At 58.0% G+C, this 16,440-nt stretch overlaps 1 protein-coding gene across 4 annotated transcripts in view; it reads left to right on the top strand.

Annotated features, from left to right (window-relative positions):
- Positions 1-16,440, top strand: part of CPNE5 (copine 5) — a 195,635-nt gene that overhangs the window by 53,645 nt on the left and 125,550 nt on the right. For all 4 annotated transcript variants that reach the window (XM_073320008.1, XM_073320009.1, XM_073320011.1 and 1 more), the window contains exons 4-6: positions 10,589-10,692; positions 11,212-11,251; positions 12,199-12,275. In XM_073320008.1, the coding sequence (XP_073176109.1) occupies positions 10,589-10,692; positions 11,212-11,251; positions 12,199-12,275 (221 nt within the window). The remainder of the gene's footprint in view (positions 1-10,588; positions 10,693-11,211; positions 11,252-12,198; positions 12,276-16,440) is intronic.

The following is a 16,440-nucleotide window of genomic DNA, read 5'->3' on the forward strand; positions in this document are numbered from 1 at the left end:
GGGCTTGTCTCTGCCCCCAGCATAACGGCAGCGGGGCGGGTGCAGACACATGGCAGGCCTGCAGCTGAGGGTCCGCTACACGTGCTCAGAGCAGTGGGAACAGCCCGCTCCCGCCCCCTTCAGCCTGAACCGTGCACCTGCCCGCAAGAGAGACGCCCCCTGTGCCTGTGGCCCCAGGTGCGGAAGGTGATGGAAAGGCGGCTGCTGTGATTAGAAACAGGGCACACCAGTGCCGGCAGCCGAGCTTCAGAGATAACACACTGCTGAGCTCACGGTGGCCGGGGGGGCGCAGTTCTGCACCTCACATGGCCCCAGGGTCAATCCCCGGCAGGCCAGCACTGGGGCGGGCGCCGTCTGCCTTGGGCAGTGCTGGCCAGGCTATGTGTGCCCCATGGCAATGATGCCAAGGTATTTTCCTCACTCTCCCCCCCCCGCACCCGCCAGTGCCCTGGATCTCTGCTCCTGGAGCAAGAGCCATTTGTATTTCTATTGCAGTTACATGGGGCTTTGCCTGTTCAGAGCAGTTTCTCCGGGAGGAGTGGGGGGGCTGAACTCATGGATGGGCTAGCAGAGATGGGGAAACTGAGGCACCGAGCGGGGCAGGGATTCACTCAAGCTCACACAGCCAGTCAGTGAGCAATCTGGGAATGGAGCCAAATCTCTTGACATGCAGTCTGGTGCTATAACCACTAGACACTAGACTAGACACCTGGATTTGTGCTGGAAATGGCCCAACTTGATGATCACTTTAGATAAGCTATTACCAGCAGGACAGTGGGGCGGGAGGAGGTATTGTTTCATGATCTCTGTGTGTATATAAAGTCTGCTGCAGTTTCCACGGTATGCATCCGATTAAGTGAGCTGTAGCTCACGAAAGCTCATGCTCAAATAAATTGGTTAGTCCCTAAGGTGCCGCAAGTACTCCTTTTCTTCTTGCGAATACAGACTAACACGGCTGTTACTCTGAAACCTGTCACTAGACAATGCTGCCTCCATGGGGCGAACGGACTGGGTGGGCACAGTGCAATGCAGGGCTCAGAGACGTGCGTGCAGCTCCAGGGGAAGGCAAGGGGAGCTGCAGCTGTATGGCCAGGGGCTGGATCGGGCCCTTCAGGCCCCAGTCCTTCTGCTTGGGCCGGAAGGAGTCTGTGCCCATTCGGTCCCACTCCCCCTCGGCTCACCAGGTGGGGCTAGCAGGGTCCCAAGGCTCAGCAGCAGCCAGAGGGATGCCTGGCAAAGCTGCACCATGCCAGTGGCAGGCCCTTAAAAGGCACTTTAGCTGGGCCTGGGGCGAGTGCATTAGCGGGGCGTGGGCAGGCCTAGAGGGCAATAGCCATGTAGCTCCCAGCCAGGGGAGGCTGGGAAGATGGGCTGACTGGAGACTGGGCTTTTAAGAGCAGAACACTTGGTTTTCCCGCGAAAGGTTTGCCCAGTGGCTGTCTGCATGTACGCACGTGGGCCCAAACAGTGCTTCCGGGTGCAGGTGGGCTCGCAAGTGGGCCAGACAGAACGTGGCTTTTAATGAAAATGTCCTGATTTCTTTCAAAAACTTTTCACAGAAAATACCCCCATTTTCCAGCCGGGGCACTGGTGGTCAGATGGGTGGAGCCGGCACAGAGCCCAGCCAGGTCATGCTCTCCTCTGCCCACGACACTGCCCACGCCCCCGGCCTCTGTACGCCAGAATGGCCCCTCCCAGGGCTCCCGGGTGGCTCTACCGGGCTTGTTCGCCTAGACACCTGGGCAGCGCTCCCGGGCTGGTTCGCCTAGACACCTGGGCGGCGCTCCCATCAGAGGCGGAGCTGTCCCTGGGACGGGCCGCGCCATGCTGAGGCCATGGGCCTGGGGGAGAGCCCCCCACCGACTCCCAAGGCACCCAGCGCCACCTTGAGGCCCGAATTCCAGCTGTGCTGAGCCCCCCCCCCCCCCCCCGATTCCACTGGAAGTTGCATGTTCTCAGCACCTCTGAAAGCAGACGCTGGCCAGCTCCTGCCCTCCCCCCCACCCGCACAGAGTCGCGCCACCCCCAGGGGCTCCTTGGCAGAGGCTAAATCTCATGCTACCCTAGATCCAGGCTTGTGCTTCCCTTTACCAGACCGCAGTGGCCCCATCGCATTCTCAGCTGTGAAGATTCCAGGGCCGTTCGAGATTAGATCAGGGCACGCTGGGCACCAGGCCCTCAGCCGCAGCGTGGGAAGGGCCAGCCCAGACTCAGGCACTGAGGCCTGCTCGAGGCTAGAGCATTCGGTCGGCTTGGCTGCATTGCTCTGGGTGTGCAAGAATTCTCCCATCGGCCGAGCTGCTCCCTCAGGGGGGAGAGGTCGTCTACGCCGGGGGGGCGCCCCTCACGTGTAGCTAATCCCTGCGTCTTCCTGGGAAGTCTCCCATCTGCATTCCAGCCTGGTCCAACCCTCCTTAGCTCAGAAAAGCGAACGTTCACACACACACACACACCCCCGGCTCCTCAATGGCCCCAGGAACAGCTGGGCCTCCCCAGGTGCGGGGCCTGCCTCTCCGTTCCCACCACTCCCCGAGCCCAGGTTCGGCTCCCGCAGTCCCAGGCAGCTCGGCGGCCCAGTTAGCACAAACCCTGCAGACATGGCCTCAATAGCTGAGCCAAGCGACAGCTGCATGCAGGTGACACGCCCGCATGGGAGGAAAGGTAATTTCGGAGCCTTGTTGGAGACAACGGGGCCTTAACGAGCCAGCTAATCGGCAGCAGATTGTGCCAGCCGAGGGGAGGAGGTGCTGGGACAGTCAAGGGGGAGTTTAAATTGTTGTTTGTTTAACAGCGAGTCAGCTGGTCCATCTCCTTGGCTTGATCTAGCGGCCGGTGGAGCCAGCATGGCCAGCTCCTCAAAGGCACTTGGGCCCCTAACTCCCATTGACTTCAGTGGAAGTTAGGAGCCTACATACCTTTGAGGATCTGGGTGGGGGAGACTTTCCACTGACTTCCCTGGGGCTCGGCTCAGGCCCCTGGCCAGCCAGTGAGAGCAGTGGCAAGTGTACAGGCAGAGGCCATGGGTCTGGGCTCTTGAGAGCTAACCCTGGCCCCAGCACTGAGCTGCTAGCTCACCTGCCCGCTATGGGCTGGCTGCAGGAATCCCTGGATGGCCCCTTGTTGCCTGAGCAGACGTGACTCTTGAGTGGGCCGCTCACTTCTCTGCCTCATATTCCCTGTCAGAGGCTACCAGCATCACTGGCCCACTGGGAGGGTAATTGTCAGGGGTCACCATTATAAAACTATCAGTTCTCCCTAGTGATGCCAGTTATTTCCTGTCCTCTGGCCTCACCCATCCCATGCAGCTCATGGAGCCGGGGTGGTTCTTGGTCTATGCAGGGACTCGGGGGGGGGGAGCTAACTGGGGCTGACTGCCACTCACCCTGCCAGGGAGGTGACACTGATCCCCGAGTGGAGGGTCAGTGTAGATGGGGCCCAGTGCTGCGATAGCTCTATTTCCACTGAGGGGGATGATGGTCACAGCGCTTGAGGGGCTCTATTCACACCTGCCTGGAAGAAGCAGGAAAGCCCCCAGGGGCCACTGTGCCAAGGAGGAATTCACCCCTGCAGGAGGGCGGGCAGCAGGCGAGCATCCTGCCAGTGAGACTGACCCGATCCTCAGCTGGCATAAATCGACATTGCTGCATTTTCTGGGACGGATGCAGGGGGATTTGCACCTGGGGAGGGTCTGGCCCAGTGTTCCTGCACCAGGGGAGGAGAAGCCGGAAATGAAACTGACTAGAGAAAAAGCATGAAACTGAACAATCCCTTGGGGAGAAATGCAGAAAGCCGGGAAACCTTGGAAACAGGGGAAGCTAGATTTACACAATTTATTTGCATACTCATCGGTGTTTTTAATATCTATCTATCTATCTATCTATGGCATTTCTATTCAACCCATCACTGCCAGATCTCAACACTCCCAGGTCTTTTCCCCACCCTGCCCCCAACTCACTGGGTGACCCTGGACAAATCATTTTCCCTTTCTGTGCCTCAGTTTCCTCATCAGTAAGGCTGGGTTAGTGATACTGCAACTGCCTATACTCTCAGGGGAGGGGGGCTGTGAGGGTTCTGATCTATAGCCCAGGTCCCTGGTTGGTGTAAATGGACATAGCACTATGGAAGGTGATGGAGTGATGCCAATTTACACCAGCTGAGGATTTAGCCCAGCATGTGTATCGTGCTCAGGAATTGGGGCATTTGCATTGTCATCTTGACACACCCCCCCGCCCCAAGGATTTGCGGGTGGAGTCGCCTTGTTTGTACATCAGGGGTTCGCTGGAGCAGCTGTCACGCGTTCAGATGCCTCAGAGGTCCCAGCGCCCTGCCACTGGCTGGGGACCGATGTGCCGGCTCTACCTGGGGACAGGAGTGGAGCAGGGCGGGTTACTGCATTGTTAGCCCAGAGCTTTCCAGAGATTAAAGAGTGGGCTCAGCAAACAGTCTCTGTGTGAGCACCAGGAGGGGTGGGAATCCCAGTAACCTTTGCCAGTGCCTGCCGCAGCCCCAGGGGTGCCAGGAAACACTCAGCAGGCTTGTATGTCCCTGCCATAAGCAGCATCAAACAGGAAAGCCCAGGGGCCAGCTCTGGCCACTCAACTCACATGGCTGCTGGGCCGGGGGGAGCCCCACTGTCCTGACAGGAGACAGCAAGGTCTGGGTGAGAGGGTGCGGGGTTGGTGCCCAGAGCCCTGGGGTGAAATCCTGGCTCCGCTGGATCAAGGAGAGGTTTGCCATTGACTTCACCAGGGCCAGGAATTCACCCTGGTGTCCGTTCCTGGCTCTGCCAATGACCAGCTGTGGGACCTTGGTCAAGTCATTTTCCCTCTCTGGGTCTCTGCTTCCCTTCCCACCCTCCTGCTGTCTTGTCTGTTTGTGCTGCCAGCTCTGCAGGGCGGGGACGGACATACAGCACCGAGCGCGGTGGGAGCCTGGATGCAGCTTCTAGGCACAAGGCTGCTGCTGCTGCTCCGGGCAAGCGTCTGCACCCCTGACGTCTCTGCGTGCTCCCAGAACACACACGTCTGCGTCCCCGGCCTGCACTCAGGTCACTGCCACACACACAGGGACAGGTGGGACAATGCCCAGGGCGCCTGAGAACACCCCGAGGTCCTCCCCGCCTGTTCCACTGTGCTGCTGGCATCTGCCCACTGGAGAGCGGAGCTGAACTCCAGTTTAGATCACACATGACATGAATGTGAAGGTCTTGAATTCTTACCCCCACTGAGGGACACCAGCAGAGCTGGGGGGTGGGGGAAGCCCAGGGCTGGGCTAGCAGGGGGCTGCAGGTCGGGATTGAGGGGCATCAGCATCTTCCGCCAGTTCCAGGATAATGCTCCTGGTGTCATTTTCCCTTTCATTGACGCTGCTGCTGGTGGCTCTGGGTCTGGATTCTCTTTGGAATGGCTCCTGGTGCAGACCCCCATCTCACAGCCAGGACCCCGCTATGTACTAGCTGCATGCGCACATGCCCCCCACACCTATTCTGGGCTTTGTCTCTGTCACAGAGTCCCTGGGCGATGCTCTGGAACTGCTCCCCATGAAGCCAGTCAGGACTCTGGGGAAGTCTCCTTCCTGTGAGCAGCCTGTCTGCAGGACACAGGGCTCACACGGCTTCCACCTTCCTGGGTCTGACCTCGGAGCCTTCAGCATCCTCTTCCCCTCCGTGCGCTTCCCACAGCGAGTCCGCCCAGGTGGGGTCCTGGGGAAGCCAGGGGGTCCTGCCCCACAACTCCACAGTCAGACGTGACTCTCAGCCAGCCAGTAAAACAGAAGGTTTATTCGACGACAGGAACATGGTCTAACACAGAGCTTGTAGGTGCAGAGAACAGGACCCCTCAGCTGGGTCCGTTTTGGGGGGCAGTGAGTCAGACAACCACGTCTGCCCTTCACTCCATGTCTCCAGCCAGCCCCAAACTGAAACTCCCTCCAGCCCCTCCTCCTCTGGGCTTTGTCCCTTTCCCGGGCCAGGAGGTCACCGGATTCCTTTGTTCTCCAACCCTGCAGGTCTCACCTCACAGGGGGGAAGTGTCGGCCATTCTCTGTGTCCAGACCCCTGCAAACACCTGCCCTCTAGGGCTCTGCAATGATCATACCCCCTTACCCCACCACCTAGATACTTAAAAACTGCATAGGGGAAACTGAGGCACCCCCACACTATTCAGAAGAAACATTAAGAACAGTCCCACTTCGTCACATCTGTCCTCCCTTCAAGATCGAACTGAGTGGGGTCACTTTAGCTGGTGACCTGGGGAAGTTCGAAGCCAGCAACGTTCCCATGGATGCCCCAGCATCTCTCCCATTCCTTGTTAGGAGTTACATCAGGCCCTTCCAGTTTCACGCCCTCCCTTAGGTCGGGGGTGGTCGATAGCACTAGTAGGCCGCATGTGGGAAGGTCTATGCGGCCCGTGCCCTTTGGCTGCCCCAAAACCCCAGAGGATCAAACTGGGATTGAGTCTTCTCCCCAACAAGCTGGCCAAACACAGCCACTTGGTTATAGGACTGTTTAACTTTCTTAACAGCTTTCACTCTGTCTGAGACCTTCTCAAAGCTCTCCACACTGGATCTTTCAACAGGAAAGTCAGTGGCTTCATCACAACAGAAAATTTCTGGCTGTTAGGAACTGAAGCTGTCTTGATTAAATCACTTTCACACCCTTCAGTTGCAGTAAACTGCTTGCAAAGACTCCATGAGGATTCCTTTCCCTAGGGCTTTTCTATGCAATAATTCACCCCTCACAGAAATTCTGCTCTTACCCTCTTTACCTAGGGCTTGCTCTAGAGGAACACTTTCCTGAGCAACAACAGACTCTATCTGGGTCTCCCTTACATCCAGAATTACCTCTGGCCCGTCCGGCAGATTCCTACACAATCCCCTTTCAGGCAAACTTACAGACTTCCTAGATAAAAGGTCAGAAGCATTCTCCTTCCCTTTGCCACACACTAGCAACAGGCAAAATACAAGCACCAGAATTGTCTCTGGGATCCCTGGGATAGACACTAACTGGATGCGACCTAGTTACAGGGCCATTCTCCCGAGCAGACACAAACTTAGGACCCTTTCCCTCCTGGGCTTCAGCTGAATCCAGAACCAACTCTGAGACAACTGCACAACCCTCAACCATCACAGGCTGAGAGGCCCCTTCTGTCTGCTCCACAGACCAAGAAGAGCCGGACACACTTTCTCCTTTACCAGACACACAGCTTGGGATCTCATTCCCCTTGTCCCAGCACACAAGGCTGGTCACAGACAGCTGCTTGGAGACCAGGGTAGCTCCCTCCACAGGCAAGTCAATACCCCTGACAGACACAGACACGTTTCCTTCACTGTCACAATTCTTCACCCAGCTAACAGGTAAGGTCCAGGGACTCTCATCTTCCACTCTCCTCGCCTTCCCACCCTGCTGACTGGACAAAGCCATCAGATCACAAGGCTGCCTAGGCTCATCCAGACTCTCCTTACCAAGCACCTTGCCACTCCCCACAGATCCCCTGCCCTGCCTGTGTCTCCCCCCACTCAGCTGGGGTCTCAGCTCCCACTGTGCTCAGCACTGCCCTTGCTGTCCCAGTGGGGGTAGGCAGCGAGCTCCCTGCTTTCCTCACTGCATCAGAGCCAGCGTGAGCCCCCTCTCCGGTGTGCAAGGGGGCAGGGAGCATCTCTCTGTCCCACCGAGCCCAAGGGGTCTGGTTACAGGCAGGCAGGTATCCTGAGCCTAGCAGCTCCTCCCTGCTGCCAGCCAGGTCATCTGCATTTTCACTGACCATTTCCCTCTCCGCCGATTGGTTCCCCGGATTCAAAGTGGGGGAGATTTAGGTTGGATATTAGGAAAAACTTTTTCACTAGGAGGGTGGTGAAACACTGGAATGCGTTACCTAAGGAGGTGGTGGAATCTCCTTCCTTAGATATTTTTAAGGTCAGGCTTGACAAAACCCTGGCTGGGATGATTTAGTTGGGGACTGGTCCTGCTTTGAGCAGGGGGTTGGACTAGATGACCTCCTGAGGTCCCTTCCAACCCTGATATTCTATTATTCTAAATTCAAACCCTCGGCAGTTACAGGAGCAAGGCCTGGATCCTGTCCCAAAGAGACAGTCACCCCACAACAGGGTCTCGCAGCTGGTATCCTGGAGAACCCCAACAGCCAGCCAGCCCCACCCCTCCTGGGTCTGCACAGGGATCTGGGCAATAGAGAGTGCGAGGGGCTTCATTCCTTGGACCCTCACACAGCCCCTCAGCATCTGAGGCTGCACCACCCAGGCCCTGAAAACAGTTCTCTCTGTCCCAGGATCTCACGACCCCAAGGATGTCTCCCCATTGACCATCACCTTCCGCTCCCACTGGAGGTCCGAGGGGCCTGGCCCCAGGAGACTCCACACAGACATATCGGTTGGTGTCAGGAGTGGGAGCCTGTCCACCTCCCCACCCATCTGGCTCACGGAGTCTATGGCCTTGGGACTCAGCAAGGGAGCTAGACACCGGGGCTTTTCTGCAGGGTCCCCCTGGTTCAAATCGCCAGCCTGCTCAAAGGCAGTGAGGTGGCATCCACATCCCCCGCCCCTTAACCAGGGGCAGCAATTTAGTCTCGAGGTTCCCTGCGGAACTGGCCCCCTGGGGTCTATCCCCACTCACCTCAGGGAGGTCCCCTAGGCCTCTCCGCCCCACCACCGCCAGTTCATGCTGCTGCTGCTTCTGCAGCTCTTTCTCGGGCTCTCGCTGTCTCTCACAGTCCTCTTGCTCCCTCGGACTCAGCTCCAATCCCATCCATCTCCGATCCCCCGATGGGGAACCCGATCGTGAAGACCCCCGTCTGGTCGGGGACAGGAGTCTTGGCGATGCCTGGCTCCCGCTCCAGCTGCTCCCAGATCCTGCGATAGCCCCATTTGGGGTCAGGAATCTGTTCCTTAGAGCGGTCATCCTCCTCCAGCTGCACGATTAACTCTGCTTTGGTGAACTTTCCAATGTTCAACGCTTCCTTTCTGCACAGGGTTACAATGTCCTTCTTAAGGAGACGGTGACAGGCCATCACTCCGCTCCTCCCCAGTTGTTGTGGACTCACAGGCCCGTGTGTTCACAGCTCCCCACGGTTTCCAGGGAGAACCCCTAGTGTGCCAGCCCTTCTCGAGGTCACCACCTCTTTGCCAGGGTCGAGCTGCAGACTCCTCCGCCCCTTGGACTGCTCGCTGCAATCCGCAGGGGAACCCTGTTACTGCAAAAGTCCTTCTCACTGGTCACACACTCCCAGGGGTTAACCACCCCCCGAAACCGTCTCTCTCTGAATCTTCAGCACGCCTGGTCCCCGTCAATCCCCCTTCGTTTTACTGCTCCCCAGTCACTTACTGCAGGAAGCGCCATCCACGGGGTGCAGTAGATCCCACCACTGCCACCAGTTGTCACAGAGTCCCTGGGCGATGCTCTGGAACTGCTCCCCATGAAGCCAGTCAGGACTCTGGGGAAGTCTCCTTCCTGTGAGCAGCCTGTCTCCAGGGCACACGGCTCACACAGCTTCCACCTTCCTGGGTCTGACCTCGGAGCCTTCAGCATCCTCTGCCCTTCTGTGGGCTTCCCACAGCGAGTCCGCTCAGGCGGGGCTCCTGGGGAAGCCAGAGGGTCCTGCACCCCAACTCCGCAGTCAGACGTGACTCTCAGCCAGACAGTAAAACAGAGGTTTATTAGACGACAGGAACATGGTCTAAAACAGAGCTTGTAGGTGCAAAGAACAGGACCCCTCAGCTGGGTCCATTTTGGGGGGCAGTGAGCCAGACAACCACGTCTGCACTTCACTCCATGTCCCCAGCCAGCCTCTGAACTGAAAACTGTCTCCAGCCCCTCCTCCTCTGGGCTTTGTCCCTTTCCCGGGCCAGGAGGTCACCTGATTCCTTTGTTCTCCAACCCCTTAGCTCTCACCTTGCAGGGGGGAAGGGCCCAGGCCATCAGTTGCCAGGAAACAGGGTGTCGGCCATTCTCTGTGTCCAGACCCCTGCACACACCTGCCCTCTAGGGCTCTGCAATGATCATACACCCTAATCCCCCCACCTAGATACTTAAGAACTGCATAGGGGAAACTGAGGCACCCCCACACTATTCAGAGGAAACATTAAGAACAGTCCGACTTTGTCACAGTCTTGCCCTGAGAAGCCATGAATTTGCAGCTGGCGGGAGAGGTGTGCGAGTCCACCCAGCTATTCTGTGCTCAGGGGGACACATGACGTATAATTAACAGCTGCTTAATTGATTTGCCTTGGGGCTTAATCACAGAGCCTCCTGAACTCTCCCTGCATGGGCTCTGTGCCAGGGCAGCTGCCTGTGCCAGGGTCATTGTGGCATGAGCCAGAAGTTAGCAGCTGGAGACACCACGAGGCATCTACCCCCTCAACAAGTCTCTCTTCCCCCAGGCTCTGTTCCTCCCTCCCCATCTCCCGGCCCGGGAAAGGTCAGAGGGGTGGGCAGCTGCCAGCTCGCTCGATCTCAGGCCTAGTCTAACTGTCCCCATTGAACTGGGGTCCCAGACTCTGCTCCCCAAGTGCTCCCGGGCCATGTCCTGTAGCCCCAAGGATGACGCCCCGGCTCACTGGCGTCCTTCTCGTCCTGCAGTTTGGCAGGACCGAGGTAATCGACAACACCCTGAACCCCGACTTCGTGCGCAAGTTCATCCTCGACTTCTTCTTCGAAGAGAAACAGAGCCTGCGCTTCGACCTGTGAGTGCCGGGGCCCCGGCCCTGCAGAGCGGGGTGGGGGAGAGGCTCTGAGGGGAAAATGGCAAACGCTGCAGCTCAGGGAAGACCCTACAATAACAACCACATATGGGCACAGTGAGTGACCCTGGCTGGGGCTTTGCTCGTGTGCTCAAATCCCATCAACATTCAGTGAGAGCCTGTCATGACGGCCTGTGTGACATCTCAGTGGTGCGCTGGCCTGGTGCATGCGGGGGGGGACATACCATGTATCATGTCAGATCTATCATGGTCTATCATAGTATCATGGTCAGATCTCCCAGCCCCGGACACTGGAAAGCGACTCCCCAGCCTAGCCCATAGCTTGGGGCCAGGGCGTCCCCATGGGACGTGGGAGACCCGGGTTCAAGGCCCTGCCCTCAAGCAGGAGGCCGTGCACTGCCCTAGGAGCAGCTGCCTGGTGGTGATGGGGATTGCCAGGTCCTGCTGGAGGGGGGGGTGCTATGGCCACGCATCATGTGCTTTCTCCTCCCGCCCCCGCAGGTACGACGTGGATTCCAAAAGCCCCGACCTCTCAAAGCATGTGAGTAAGAGCATGTTCCCTGCCGCCTGCCCCGCCATGAGAGCTGCTCTCACCCCTCCTGCCCTGCACACTCCAGCCTCGTGCCCCAGCGGGGACCCGGGCACCAGGGTTTGGCAAGGAGGCCTGGTGCCAGGACTGCCAGTGGCGTGGTGATGCCTGGCCTCACGACTGGCAGACACCCAGTGGCCCCTATGTGAGTGAGTTTGAGGGTCTCTGGCCAGGTACCGGGCAGCTGCCTCACCACCATGCCACTTGCCCCCCTTACTGGCAGTCTGAGGTTGACTGGGCCTTGGAGACTGAACCTCCCTGTTACTTCATCTGGGGATTCCTGGGGCCGAGGGGGGCTGCAGGTGCCTTGGCTGAGCAGGTGCGTAGAGCCTGAGGGTGGAGATGGCTCTCCATGGGGAATAGTCAGCCCATGCCAGGCTACATCGCCAGCTTCCCAGGGCCCTGCCCACCTGGGGCAGGGATTGTTCTGTGTGCCCGTGTCATTGTCAGATGTGCTCACGGTTGGGAGACCCAGAGCCAGGGCGTGGCTGAGCCCGTCCTGGTAGCGGGGGCCAGCAGGGGAGCCAGGAGTCCATGAATCTGGATTCAGGCCCATCTCATCAGTACGTTTACAGTGAGACCCCAGGCTGCCAGTGGGATTCGGATGGCCCACTGCTAGTAGCATAAATCACCTTTTGCATTGCAAAGTTTTGCCCTGCAAAGAGCCAGTTTCCCAGGAGCCAAATGCACAAACATTTCCCCATCTGTCCCAGACCGGAATTCTTCCCGCAACACCCCCGCTTGGTGCAAAGGTGCTGTTGCCCCGTGAGGACCCGTTCTCACGAAAACTGATTGGTTTGCCCTGCTCCAGCGAAGGCCACCAGCAGGGCCGATGTGTTGAGGGGTCTGAGCGGAGAATCCGGATTCTTGGTGCTCATCATGGTCCTTTGCCCCGCCAGGATTTCCTGGGCCAGGCGTTCTGCACACTGGGGGAGATCGTTGGCTCAGCAGGAAGCCGCCTGGAGAAGCCACTGACGTGAGTGCTGGGAACATGGGGCAAAGGGCAGGTGCGTGTGGGGACAGCAGGGCAGGGGTGAGCAGCTTAGACCTTCGTGGTGCCCCATGCTGCTCAGTGAGGGGTTTGAGCTCCAGGGAGTCACTGCTGATTTACATGGGGGAGAGCATTGTGGGGACCAGGCCCAGTGCGGTTACTCCTAGGTTACAGGGGATGAGTGTGAGGGGAATCTGGCCAGTGGGGTTACTCCTGGTTTACAGGGGGTAAGTGCAAGGGTATCGGGCCAGTGGGGTGTGTGACGAAGCAGGACTGTTCTTAATGTTTCCTCTGAATAGTGTGGGGGTGTCTCAGTTTCCCCTAGGCAGTTTTTAAGTATCTAGGTGGTGGGATAAGAGTGTGTGATCCTTGCAGAGCCCTAGAGGGCAGGTGTGTGCAGGGGTCTGGACACAGAGAATGGCCGACACCCTGTTTCCTGGCAACTGATGGCCTGGGCCCTTCCCCCCTGCAAGGTGAGAGCTAAAGGGTTGGAGAACAAAGGGATCAGGTCACCTCCTGGCTCGGGAAAGGGACAAAGCCCAGAGGAGGAGGGGCTGGAGAGTGAGTCAGTTTGGGGCTGGCTGGGGACATGGAGTGAAGTGCTGACATGGTTGTCTGGTTCACTGCCCCCCAAAATGGACCCAGCTGAGGGGTCCTGTTCTTTGCACCTCCAAGCTCTGTTTTAGACCATGTTCCTGTTGTCTAATAAACCTTCTATCTTACTGTCTGGCTGAGAGTCACGTCTGACTGCGGAGTTGGGGGGCAGGACCCTCTGGCTTCCCCAGGACCCTGCCTGAGCGGACTCGCTGTGGGAAGCGCACGGAGGGGCAGAGGATGCTGAAGGCTCCGAGGTCAGACCCAGGAAGGTGGAAGCTGTGTGAGCTTTTTGCCCTGCAGACAGGCTGCTCACAGAGAGGAGGCTTCACCAGAGTCCTGACTGGCTTCATAGGGAGCAGTTCCAGAGCATCGTCTGGGGACTCCATGACAAGGTGTCACGGAGTCCCCGGGCGATGCTCTGGAACTGATCCCTACAAAGCCAGTCAGGACTCTGGTGAAGCCTCCTCTCTGGGAGCAGCCTGTCTTCAGGACACACGACTCACACAGCTTCCACCTTCCTGGGTCTGACCTCGGTTCATTCAGCATCCTCTGCCCCTCCGTGCGCTTCCCACAGCGAGTCCGCTCAGGCGCTCATGGCGGGCGGGGAGGGTGGGCCAGGGGTTCACGAGCCCTCAGTCCTAGTGCCGCCTCCACCCCAAACTCCCTGGGTAGGTCACTAGCCGGCTGCTCCCAGCAGTGCATGTGGGACAGTGCCCTGCACAAGGGGCGTGCGAATTCTTACACTAGAGAATTGGGGTTGGGAGGTGCAATGGCACCAGGGCCAGCGATCAGTCGCTAGGCATCTATGTGGGGATAATGCAATTCCCCAAGGGTCACCATGGCAACCTCCACTGGGATTTCTGGGCATCTTCAGCCACTGAAAAGGACTCTGGTGTTTAAAGCCGACCTGAAGTATGCTGTTCACTGCTCCTTGCTGACAGAGAAAGGAGACCCAGAGGGGGGTGATTTGAGGCGTTTTGTTTTTTCCCTTTGAAATCTTGGGAATGTCAAGATTGGCTTTCCCAGCTTTTGCTGGCTATCTCGTCGGGGGACCCAGAGCTGTGGATTGGGGACCCGAAACTGACAGAGTATCAGTGCCCAGACATTAACAAAGATCACTTTTCTCCCAAGAGTTTCTCAGGAGTGTGAGTTAAATACCCATTAACACCCCCCCCCCCAAAAAAAAACAGTGCTTCAACCCGATGTGACGAAGTGAGACTGTTCTTAATGTTTCTTCTGAATAGTGTGGGGGTGCTTCAGTTTCCCCTAGGCAGTTCTTAAGTCTCTAGGGGGTGGGGTAAGGGTGTATGATCCTTGCAGAGCCCTAGCGGGTAGGCGTGTGCAGGGGTCTGGACACAGAGAATGGCCGACACCCTGTTTCCTGGCAACTGATGGCCTGGGCCCTTCCCCGCTGCAAGGTGAGAGCTAAAGGGTTGGAGAACAAAGGGATCCGGTGACCTCCTGACCCCGGGAAAGGAACAAAGCCCAGAGGAGGAGGGGCTGGAGGGAGTTTCAGTTTGGGGCTGGCTGGAGACATGGAGTGAAGGGCAGACGGGGTTGTCTGGCTGACTGCCCCCCATAATGGACCCAGCTGAGGGGTCCTGTTCTCTGCACCTACAAGCTCTGTTTTAGACCATGTTCCTGTTGTTTAATAAACCTCTGTTTTACTGGCTGGCTGAGAGTCACGTCTGACTGCAAAGTTGGGGTGCAGGACCCTCTGGCTTCCCCAGGACACTGCCTGAGCGGACTCGCTGTGGGAAGCGCACGGAGGGACAGAGGATGCTGAATGCTCCGAGGTCAGACCCAGGAAGGTGGAAGCTGTGTGAGCTGTGTGTCCTGCAGACAGGCTGCTCCCAGAGAGGAGACTTCCCCAGAGTCCTGACTGGCTTCATGGGGAGCAGTTCCAGAGCATCGCCCAGGGACTCCGTGACACCCCCCTCCACCCCCCAAAAAAAGTGCTTCGACCAGCCTGACCAACTCTCTCTTCTCCCCTCGGTGGCCGAGGTTTCACTTCCTTGGTACCTGCAAAGTCATAATCCTGCTAGCTTTCCAGCCATCCTGAGAGAGCCCCAGGCAAAGATGGTTAGGGTGGATGAGACCTGAATTTCTAATGTAACAAACAAGCAGGCAAATCTTTTAAGAAAACACTTTTCAGGCCTTCTTTGTCTGATAGGAAATGCCCAACTCCCCAGCCATGGACCACCCCAGGGCTAATAAACCAAGTCAAGCATGCAGAGTCATTCTTCCTGGGGCCTTTCCCACCCCTGCACAGCATCAGTGTAGCAGGCAAGCGCCCGGTGCCAGGCCGGCACGTGGAGCTGACAGTGCTGGGCGTCAGTCCCAGGTGAAGCAGGGCCTTGCTGACCTGTGTCACAGGCAGGAAGCGTGTGTGGCTTGCTTTGAAATGGGAGGTGGGACTGGTCTCCCCAGCTGTGCCCGCCTGTCCATCACAGTAGAGGAGGGAGAGCCCTGGAGGGAGAGCCCCGCATGAGGCCCGAGAAGCCTGCCAGCCACTGCTCCCTGTGCAAGCTGGGTGCTTCCGGCACTGGCTTAGTCTGCTGCAGGGGGTCCCTCGGGTTTCCCTGCCCCTCCCCAGGCCTGCCCAAGCATAGGGCTGTGTCACACCATGAAGCACTCTCCCGGCTCTAGACTTGAAAGGAAGGGGGGCCAATGGTCCGGACCCTAGGCTGGGCGCTGGGAGACCTGGCTCCAATGCCCTGCTCAGCCCTGGACTCGTTTGTGACCTAGGCAATTCACACAGGGTTCGTCTCCGTTTGACCACCACCTGTAAACAGCAGGGTGGCTCGGGCCAGCTGCCCGCATAGAGGGTCAGCTGGGATTGCAGCTCAAGCACAGCTGGCATGGGAACGTCTAGGCCAGCTGAGAATCCCACCTCCCCCTTAGTCGTCTGTGCTCCATGGGGGATAACAGCTCTGTGCTGGGGCACGGGGTGCAGGAGGGGAAAGAGTGTGACCTGCTCTGGTACTGCAGTGACTGGGACAGTGGAAACACCACCGGAGGGTGGCCAGCTCCTGAGATGGACTAAATCCATCTAGCCCCTAAGGATCGCACCATTTCCAGCTGGGTCCCCCTAGTGCTGCTGCCATTCAGGGAAGGGGGATCTGTTTCCCTGGAGAGGAGCGTTTCCCATTTTGAAATGCGCTGGATGGCTCAGTGCCCCCGCTGCTCCCAGGCCACTCCCAGGGACCCGCAGATCAGACCCAGGGGATTGTCAGAGTGCTTGATAAGAACAGTTCTGGGGAGTGGGGTGAGGCAGAGAGGGGGCTGCATGGCAGGTAACCTTATTTAGCACCCGCAGCCGGTGCCAGGTTGGAGTTACGGGGCGGGGTTGTAGGAATTTTTTTCTCTTATTTTAAGGCTACTTGCAACCCTTCAGAATTGCTCCTGGAGGGTTCGTTTCACTCTAGCTAGCAGGAGCTTGCTTCAGAGCAGTGTGGCAGCTGAGAATTCCCTCTGGCAGGTGGGGGTTTTGCTGCCCTAATTGTTGGACTGGATGCCAAATTCTGTTTATTGTATGTGTCAGAGAGCAAGG

The sequence above is a fragment of the Lepidochelys kempii genome, chromosome 21 (genome assembly GCF_965140265.1).
Source record: "Lepidochelys kempii isolate rLepKem1 chromosome 21, rLepKem1.hap2, whole genome shotgun sequence".
NCBI lineage: Eukaryota > Metazoa > Chordata > Testudines > Cheloniidae > Lepidochelys > Lepidochelys kempii.